This window comes from Otolemur garnettii, unplaced genomic scaffold, assembly GCF_000181295.1.
Source record: "Otolemur garnettii isolate 467f Iridium unplaced genomic scaffold, OtoGar3 scaffold00145, whole genome shotgun sequence".
Classification (NCBI taxonomy): domain Eukaryota; kingdom Metazoa; phylum Chordata; class Mammalia; order Primates; family Galagidae; genus Otolemur; species Otolemur garnettii.
This window is the reverse complement of record NW_003852540.1, coordinates 3,555,224-3,564,766: the sequence shown is the minus strand read 5'-3', so window position 1 is coordinate 3,564,766 and position 9,543 is coordinate 3,555,224. Positions and strand designations below refer to the sequence as shown.

The following is a 9,543-nucleotide window of genomic DNA, read 5'->3' as shown; positions in this document are numbered from 1 at the left end:
CAAAAAAAAAAAAAAAAATAATAAAGATGTCCTGGCACTCTACCGAGGGTGACCAAATAAGACTGTCTTAAAAAAAAAAAAAAAAAATGCTTGTGTTTAAAATGGGCTCAAGTGATCCTTCTTACCTCTGTCTCCCAAGTAGTAGCTGGGACTATAGGCACCTGCTACAATGCCTGGCTATGTTACAGCCAGGGTCTCACTTTTGCTCAGGCTGGTCTTGAACTCGTGAGCTGAAGCAATCCACTTATCTCAGCCTCCCAGAGTGCTAGGATTACTGGCGTAAGCCACTGTACCGGCCTGCCATGGTGTCTTTATCTCACAGCAACTTCAAACTTCTTGGGCTCATGCAATCCTCTGCCTCGGCCTCCCAAGTAGCTGGGACTACACGTACCTGCCACAAGTCATGGCTATTTTTTTAGAGACAGGGTCTCGCTCTTGCTCAGGCTGGTCTCAAACCCATGAGCTCAGGCAATCCACCTGGGTCAGCATCCCAGCGTGCTGGGATTACAGGAGTGAGCCACTGCACCTGGCCTAACAGAAGTCATCTTGAGAAATGGAGCAAAGCTGTGTCCAATGTTTGCTTAGTGTAAACACAAAATATTTGGGTCAAGGAGAAGTTACAACCTTCAACTATATCCTCATCTCACTCCAGTCTATAGGATCCTCACTGTGAGCAGCTAGACAAAATTCACTGTTCTAGGCTGCATGAATTAAGAACAAGTTTGCCAATACCAACCATTTGCCTCACTCAGTTCCTCCTCAGTGGGCCAGGTCTGCTCCCCCTCCATTGGATCTGGAATAGCCTCTGTTTGCAAGGATTCCTGTCTTTCAGGGTCTGCCTTCACTAGAACCCTAAGGTCTTCTTCCATATCAGCTACAGCATCCACAGCACAAATCTGAAAACCAAAAGTAGGTGATTAGTCAAACATTAACCAAAAATCAACTAAATGTAATGCAGTAACCAGAAAGATCCCAAATCATTAATTCTCATGTAGGTGAACGAAACAAGCCAAAATTTTCCAAATGGTTATTTTCTAATTTCTGAGGCATTACTTAAGTCTCTACACCTCTGCCTTTTTTTGTGTGTGTGAGATAGTTTCACTCTATCACCCTCATTAGAGTGCTGTGGCATCACAGCTCACAGCGACCTCCAGCTCCTGGGCTTAGGCGATTCTCTTGCCTCAGCCTCCTGAGTAGCTGGAACTGTAAACATCTGCTACAATGCCTGGCTATTTTTTGTTGCAGTCTGGCTAGGGCTGGATTTGAACCCTCCACCCTCGGTATATGGGGCTGGCACCCTACCCACTGAACCACAGGAGCTGCCCAACTCTGCCCCCCCGCCCCCTTTCTTTAAATATCAACTTGCAGGTGGCACCTGTAGCTCAAAAGAGTAAGGCACCGGCCCCATACGCCGGAGGTGGCGGGTTCAAACCCAGCTCCAGACCAGAAAAAAAAAAAGAGATGAAATATCAACTTGCTCTGTCACCCAGGCTAGAATACACTGGCATGATCACAGCTAACTGCAGCCTATAATACCTAGGCTCAAGCCATCCTCCTACCTCAACCTCCCAAGTAACGGGGACTACAGGCATGTGCCACCCCACCCAGCTAATTTTTTAATTTTTATTTTTTTGCAGAAACAGTGACTCACTATGTTGCTGAGGCTGGTCTTAAACTCCTAGGTCCAAGTTATCCTGCCTCAGCCTCTCAACTAGCTGGGACTACAGGTTCACACCACTAAGTCTGGCTAATTTTTCTTTTTGTAGAGACAGGGTCTTACTATGTTACTTGAACTCCTTGTTTCAAGTGACCCTCTTGCCTCACCTTCCCAAAGTGTTAGAATTGTAAGGTGTGAGCCACAGCACCAGGCTTGAATGCTGCAAAGTTCACAAAAATCTTTCATCTGTCAATGTGCCTAGTTTCATATTGTTTCTTTCTTTTTTTTTTGAGACAGAACCTCAAACTGTCACTCTGGGTAGAGTGCTGTGACACCACAGCTCACAGCAACCTCCAAATACTGGGATCAAGTGACTCTTCTGCCTCCGCCTCCCAAGTAGCTGGGACTGCAGGCGCCCGCCACAACGCCCAGCTATTTTTTGGTTGAAGCCATCATTGTTGTTTGGTGGGCCTGGGCTGGATTCGAACCCCACACCTTGGGTGTACGTGGCTGGCGCCTTAGCCACTTGAGCCACAGGCGCTGAACCACTATTTCTTTTTTTTCAATCAAATTATATTAATTTTGAACCTGCCACCTCCAGCATATGGGGCCAGTGCCCTACTCCTTTGAGCCACAGGCGCTGCCCTGAGCTACTATTTCTATCTTATATAATTTCATCCCTCTTCAACTCATGAATCACATTTATCCTGAACACCTGGCTCAAATCTGATCTCTTCTGTGAAGGTCACTAGTCTACTTTCTTAACTTCCACAGGAGGTCTATCTGTACCTTAACTGTATTCTACCTCAAATTTTATTTCATTCTGCACTATTTTTCTGATCCAATTATTTAAGGTAAGCAACCATATCTTTTGTGTCTTTTATAAACTCAGAGCCAACTTTAGTGTGTGGTACCTAAAAGTGCTGCATAAGTATGTGATCGATCTATACATCTATAGTTGACTATTGCCTTAGGTCCCCTTACTGGTGTTAGTGTACAGACTACTCTCTTTGAATTTTAAGTTTCTTTTTTTATTTTCCTTTGAGACAGAGTTTTATTATGTCACCCTCGGTAGAGTGCCCTGGCGTCATGGCTCACAGCAACATCAAACTCTTGGGCTTAAGTGATTCTCTTGCCTCAGCCTCCTTAGTAGCTGGGACTACAGGTGCCCACTGCAACACTCAGCTATTTTTTGTTTGCAGCTGTCATTGTTGTTTAGCAGGCCTGCGCTGGGCTTAAACCCACCAACCTCAGTATATGTGGCCGGCACCCTACTCACTGAGCTACAGGTGCCAAGCCTGAATTTTAAGTTTCCATCCTGTATCATCTTATGTATCAATCTACAATACATGATTTTAAAAAATATCAGCCTTACCTCCATTTCCATGTACGAGTCCTTCTGAGATTTAATTACTCTAGGATTTAAAGGGAATGGATCCATGGGGGCATCTATCTGTTTCATTTGGAAATCACCATGTCCAATAATATGTAGCAAGCTATTTACATTCAGAGTCTGCCCACGAACATAGCCTGAAATTTTCAAGGTGCCCACCAAATCATTCTCTTCATTAGGCACAAAATCAGCAACATGGGCAAACATGTAGGCCCGTCGATCTCGAAAAGCAAGATGCCGTTGCTTTTGGTTAGCCAACTGCCTGAGCAGCATCCCTGCTTCCTGCTGAGTGTCTAACTGGAAGAGTTTGTCATCTGGAAAGCGTTTCTCCACAGCTTTACTTAGTTTCTTTCTAGCATCTATTTGTTTCTTCAGTGGGAGGTCAGAAATCCCTTGGACAGCTAGTGCTGTAAGGAAAAGAGAAAGGGCTTCATGACATATTGATTCACTACATGAAAATCCCCCTACTTCACAACCTAACAGCTCAGTTGTAAGCCCAAAGATCACTGGGAAACCTAATACTTGACTACCATGAAAGAATTTCAGTGAAATCAAACTTTATCTTCTTTCTCTGCCCAGAAATAAAAAGGCACCTTGGCTCAGTGCCTGTGGCTCAAGTGGCTAAGGCGCCAGCCACATACACCCAAGATGGCAGGTTCTAATCCAGCCTGGGCCCACCAAACAATAATGACAGCTGCAACAACAACAAAAAAATAGCCGGGCGTTGTGGCCAGCGCCTGTGGTCCCAGCTACTCGGGAGGCGGAGGCAGGAGACTCGCTTGAGCCCAGGAGTTGGAGGTTGCTGTGAGCTGTGATGCCATGGCACTCTGCCCAGGGGGACAGCTTGAGGTCCTATCTCAAAAAAAAAAAAAGGCACCTTGACTGATAATTTGCAAACAATGGACCAAGCTTAATCCATACAGGTATACTCCACTAGTTAAAAACAACTCATCACAGCACACTGTAAATCACAGCTGCTCAATAACTGCTAATTCACTTACTTTCCCAGACTCCAATATGCCATTCACTTACTATACGTGGGAAGTCCCTGAGCAAAGAGGCAGGAAAGGCAGTAATTCCCGGTGCTGTCCCAGCCTTCTAGTGGATCAAGGAGGAACAGGATGGTATCAGCTACTTTAGCCATGTCTAACACTGTGTGGAGATCTCCTGGAGACAGAAAACAAATAGATGGTTGGCAGCAACACATTATAATACTCAAAAACAACTATCCCTACTCAAATAATAGAAAATATTGTTGTATATTCTAACCTGGCATTGCAAATGTGAAAAACCACCGATGTTTCAAGCGAGGACATAGTAGCATAAAAGTATGGGTGCTTCCTCGTTCATTCAAGTGTACCATTCCACTGTCCCTGTCTTGAAGCAGCCGAAAGGCCTCTGACAGGGAAATCCTGTTGTGCAGGGGCACCACCAGTACCTGATGAGGAGGGCCATCCTTGCTGCCCAGCTGTCTCTTCTCTGCCAGAACCTGAGAATGGAAAAGATTAGCAAACATCTCAATGTCTCAGAACTGTGATCCAGTACTGCATTTCCAACAGCACTGATGCCCATTTCCTCCATCATGCATCAGCCGGTTCGCACAAGTTCTGACCAAAGCAAAAAGTGCCCTAGCGAGCCTAGACTTGCACGCTGGACATGTGCTCTAGAGTTATTCTCTGTCCTTGGCCCCTTCCCTGGGTCTCGTTCGAGGCATTACCCACCTAGAACGGGTGAAAAGCTGCACCATTTCTCAACCCCAGCTCCTCTTACCGCCTCCTTCTTTTGCTTTCGGAGCTGGTTGGAGCGATGCCTCTGGTCTACTCTGCTGAGCTCTTTTCTCACTTTCTTGCTTAGGCTTTTCGGTGCTAGGCGGCCTGGAGGGAAGATCAGAAGGGGCTGTTGTGTTCAGTACCAGGCCAAAAAAGAGGTCCCTCTACGCCCACCTGAGAAAGGGCCTTTCGTGTGGCGCCTAGGCTGGAGACGACAGCTCAGTCTGGGAAAGGGGATGAAGTTAATATTAGCTAAAACGCCCTTCTTCCTACTATCTTCTCACCCTTGCCGTCCCTCTGTGCGGATCCCCGACCCCGATGCCGCCCGCCTTTATGGGCTTTGTTCTGCTGCTTGAGTGGGCCTGAGCGGTGCGCCGCCATGCTGCGGCTCGCGTGCACCAAGTCAGCCCCACTTCCGGGCCAGGCCGAGCGTTTCCGGTGCCATCCAAGGGGCGGGCTCTCTTCCTGACGGCCCGGGCTCCCGGCGCCCTCTAGCGAGGGTCTCTTCCCTTCAGCTCTTAAGAGCTCCGCGCCCGCCCCTCTGCAAAGCTGCGGTGGGAACTTTTCCCACGCCGCAGTCTGCGACTGGGAACTTTAAAACGCTGGATGTAGACTCGCCGGGAAGGGCTTTCGATCCAAGAGAGCTCTTTTTTGCTCCCTTATATTTTATTTTTTACGATGTAAGGTTGCATCACGTAGGAAGATGCTGAATGAGAGATTCCGTGGGGAAGAGGCCACCGTCTCTCGCTCTCACGCAGATTCGGGCATGCAGCTTTTCAATTTCCAAATGCAAATGTTATCACTCCGAACCACCTTTCCCTCAACTCCCTATAAGGCTGGTGAAGTTCTAAGGCGAATTGCTGTAAGAGAATTCTCCCACCTTAACTTGCTCCGTATATGTTCCCGCCAGTCCCTGTTACTCCAGCCCGCGCTGTCATTACCCACATAGCAGCAAGAACGGCCAGACGAGACGTGGAGACTCCAAGGGGGCGGGGGGAAAGCTGTGACCCTCATGCTTCTCTTCCCACAAACTTTAAAACTCAACGGCGACGGCTGGGTAGGAGAACGCCAGGCGACGAATGCTGGCTTCCCCGTGAGAAGGCTAGAGCTGCAGGGGACCCAGTGTCCCGGCCCAGCCCTTTCATCTCCCTGCTCTGTACCTCCCGTCGGAAAACAAGCAGGTAGAAGTCTGAGGACATCTAGCTGGATTGAGGCCCGCCCTGGCGCGAGTGACTTTTCCCCAGAAGCAGAGCCTCGGGGTACAGTGTCCGCCAGGAGGAGAGCAGTGCCGAGCTGGCTGCAGGCGCTCACAATGCGGCTTCGCGCCCTCTAGGCGGGAACAGGTGCGTTACCATGACAGCGACCCCCGTGGCGCGCGCCCGGGCTCGCCTCCCTCAAGAGCGCGAAACCTCCCTCCGTCCAGACCCCCCCCCGTCGCTGTGCGCAACCCCCCTTCCGGCCGTGGGAAGGGGGCGGGCCTGCTGCCTGACGTCTGTGCGGGGCTCGGAAGATGGCTGCGGAGCCGAGCACCGGGCAGTGGGTGCGGCGGTGGCGGCGGGCGGGGAGCGCAGCGGGCGGGGGCTCCGCCTCTCGCGTGGGGCGCTGAGCGAAGAGCGGAGGCGGTGAGGGCGCGTGGGGGCACTGGGGGGCCGCTCGGCGCCGCCTCCCCGCCACATCATGGGCAGCGCGGAGGACGCAGTCAAAGAGAAACTGCTATGGAACGTGAAAAAGGAGGTACAGTCGGGGCAAGGACCCCGGGGGTCTTGCGCTGTGACCTGCGCAGCCCAATGGGCTGAAAGAGCCTCTCCCGCCCCGCCGCGCGAGCGCCTCGGGGCCAAGCCGGGGCCGGGCGGGGGCGGGGTCCTGGACGGGCTGCGGCTCTAGCCTCACACCAATCTGGGGCAGTGCTCCGGGACCCGAGGGGCCAGGCTGGCGCTCCAGGGTTTATCTGCTTCACGGTCCCACGGCTCCCCGCCCTGTGACAGCAGCAGCGCTGGGAAACCGAGGTCGGGGGAGGGGTGGCGGCGTTTTCTAGAGAACCGGAGCTTTCCATTCATCGCCTGGGCCGCCTGGGGAGAGGCGGGGCCCGCGCGGGCCTCCAGCTGCGCTAAGTTGCGAGGGGGGGTCGCGATTTGAGGGCTTAGCTACCCTTTGCTCTCCCTCCTCTCTGCCCGGTATCCCTCGGGCGACTGAGTCCTGGCTGCGGGAGGGTTCGCTGCACATCTCACAGTTTCTCCCTCCACGCCCACCTCCTTACCTAGGGACTGGGGGTTTTTGGAGAATGATTTTTAAAACTCAGATTTTTTTCCCTTTTGAGGGAACCCCCCCCACTTCAGAAAGAGAAAAGAGTCCTTCCTTCTGCTAAGACTCGTTGCCTTGACCCTGCCCAAAAGCCCTTGTCAGTGGGTTGGGGGGGGTTGCCCATATGAATGACTCACTCCCGTGTGAGAACAGGAAAGCTCAAAACGGCAGAGTAGATTATAATGTTTTAGGCCTCCTTCCCCCTCTGCCTCTGTTACTGTCCTTTGCCAGATAAGTAAAAACTCCATAGCAGGGAACACCCCCCCACCCCGTGCTTTATCCACTGTGCTGTGTCTAGAGTCTGGCACACTGTAGGCACTCAGTGACTATTTGGTAATTAAATGTACTGATCTTGGAGATTTGGGGGAGGAGGGACAGAGTCTCATGTCACCCTCGGTAGAGTACCATGGCCTCATGGCTCACAGAAAAACCTCACACTCTTGGGCTTAAGCTATTCTCTTGCCTCAGCCTCCCAAGTGGCTGGGACTACAAGACGTCTGCCACAATGCCTGGCTATTTTTTGGTTGTAGTTGTTTGGCAGGCCCTGGCTGGATTCAAACCTGCCAGCTCTGGTGTATGTGGCTGGTGCCCTAGCCTCTGAGCTATAGGCACTGAGCCTGATCTTGGAGATTTTTTTTTTTTTTTTTTTTTTTGAGACAGAGCCTCAAGCTGTCCCCCTGGGTAGAGTGCTGTGGCATTACAGCTCACAGCAACCTCCAACTCCTGGGCTCAAGCGAGTCTCCTGCCTCCGCCTCCCAAGTAGCTGGGACCACAGGCGCCCGCTGTCATTACCGGCTATTTTTTTTGGTTGCAGCCGTCATTGTTGGCGGGTCCGCCCTGGGGATTCGAACCCGCCACCTTAGGTGTACGTGGCTGGCGCCTTAGCCGGTTGAGCTATAGGCGCTGAGCCGATCTTGGAGATTTTGAGGTCTGGTGGGAAACCATAAATTTTGAAATAGTCTGGATTTAGTTCTCTGTGACCTTGAATAAGTTGCTTAACCTCTTTGAGTCTAGATTTCTTCATCTCTAAAATAGAGGTAATTCTATCTACTTTATTTATAAAAGTTTACATTGGAGTCCTTCTCAGAATTTCAGGATTGGGGGAAGAGTCTGTGTTCTCATAAAAGCCTGGAAAGCTTTAGATGGTTCTTTGGGATCTATGACCCTGCTACTGTGTCCTAACATCTGTTCCTTTCCCTCTAAAAAGATGTAGTTGAAGTTGTCACCTTCCTAGCTTGTGGGAGAAGCTTCACTGTGCCTTTGCTGTGTTGTAGCCAAGGAAGAGTTTCTTAGTCCAGGGGTTTATCAAATCAACATTTAAGTCCCAATTCTGCTCTCCCCAGAAATAGAGAAATCTCAGGGATTATCCTTAAGAAGAAAGCAATGTAGTGAGACTTGTTGGAAGAGTATAAACAAAAACAAAAGTGTCAGTACCCAAAGTGTAGATAGATGTGCTGGGATTATTAGAATAATCCAAATTATTCTAAATTCGGAAGTTGGTAAAAGATAATGAGAACAATTTTGAAGACAATGATTTTTCCCCAGTATCAGGAAGGCTTGACAATACCACTCCAGGAATGATTCCTAAGAAACTGTGAGAAATGTCCAGAATATGCTACAGCTGTGTGTCTTACCCACCAAAAGTTGGCTTGCTTTGAACTCAGTGCATTTCCCTTCCGATGTCAGTGCTTTATTTCCACAGAACCATATCCTTTTCTCTCCTATAAGATGAGACAAGGGGATAATTGTAGGCAAGGCTGGCCTTTCACTAAGGACCTCTCTTATAATTCTAGGATCATCAGTATGTCTTCCTAACCCCAAAATCTGTCCCACCAGCCTGGTTCAGATGCCTCCTGATCTTTAGCTGTGACATTATGCTCTGTTTAATGCAAACACCCCTGGGGAAGTAATCTAGAAAGCTTTTAACAGTTGAGAGTGCAGGAATCGATCTGATCCCCATATATCTAACCACTAACCATGGGCAGTTTCCAGAAGGGAGAAGCCTCGAAGTCCTTCCTCCCTCCTGCCTAGGCTTCTTATACTCTCCCACCCTTTGAACTATTCAGTCCTGGGAGAGTGACTTGGGAGCTAGGGCAGCGTCAGAACATTTCATACCTAACCAAAGAATGAAAAAGACTAGCTTTGCGCAGGGCTTACTGCAACTGTAAGATTTTATGCTGGGGTTGAAGTAACCTATCTCTCTAATATCCAATATTAGTATCTGTCTCCTGTCAGGCTCCTCTGCAACTATCTACAACATGAACAAATCTCAGAATCATACAGGTAAGCAAAAGAAACCAGTCACAAAACCCTACACACTAAGTGATTCCATTTATAAAAAGTATAAAAACCGGCTTGGCGCCTGTGGCTCAAGCGGCTAAGGCGCCAGCCACATACACCTAAGGTGGCGGGTTCGAATCCCC

The 9,543-nt window shown here is 49.6% G+C and overlaps 2 protein-coding genes across 2 annotated transcripts in view; one reads left to right on the top strand and one right to left on the bottom strand.

Moving 5' to 3' along the window:
* Window positions 1-5,238, bottom strand: part of TSR1 (TSR1, ribosome maturation factor) — a 14,719-nt gene extending 9,481 nt beyond the window's left edge. Inside the window, exons 1-6 of the mRNA XM_003799080.3 lie at window positions 5,104-5,238; window positions 4,821-4,924; window positions 4,320-4,539; window positions 4,083-4,217; window positions 3,033-3,457; window positions 737-896 (exon numbers count right to left, since the gene is read on the bottom strand). Coding sequence (XP_003799128.1) covers window positions 737-896; window positions 3,033-3,457; window positions 4,083-4,217; window positions 4,320-4,539; window positions 4,821-4,924; window positions 5,104-5,200 — 1,141 coding nt within the window. The 5' untranslated portion in view covers window positions 5,201-5,238. The remainder of the gene's footprint in view (window positions 1-736; window positions 897-3,032; window positions 3,458-4,082; window positions 4,218-4,319; window positions 4,540-4,820; window positions 4,925-5,103) is intronic.
* Window positions 5,239-6,496: 1,258 nt separating this feature from the next.
* SGSM2 (small G protein signaling modulator 2) overlaps window positions 6,497-9,543 on the top strand; it is a 38,431-nt gene continuing 35,384 nt past the window's right edge. Inside the window, exon 1 of the mRNA XM_003799079.2 lies at window positions 6,497-6,553. Within this exon, the coding sequence (XP_003799127.1) occupies window positions 6,497-6,553 (57 nt within the window). The remainder of the gene's footprint in view (window positions 6,554-9,543) is intronic.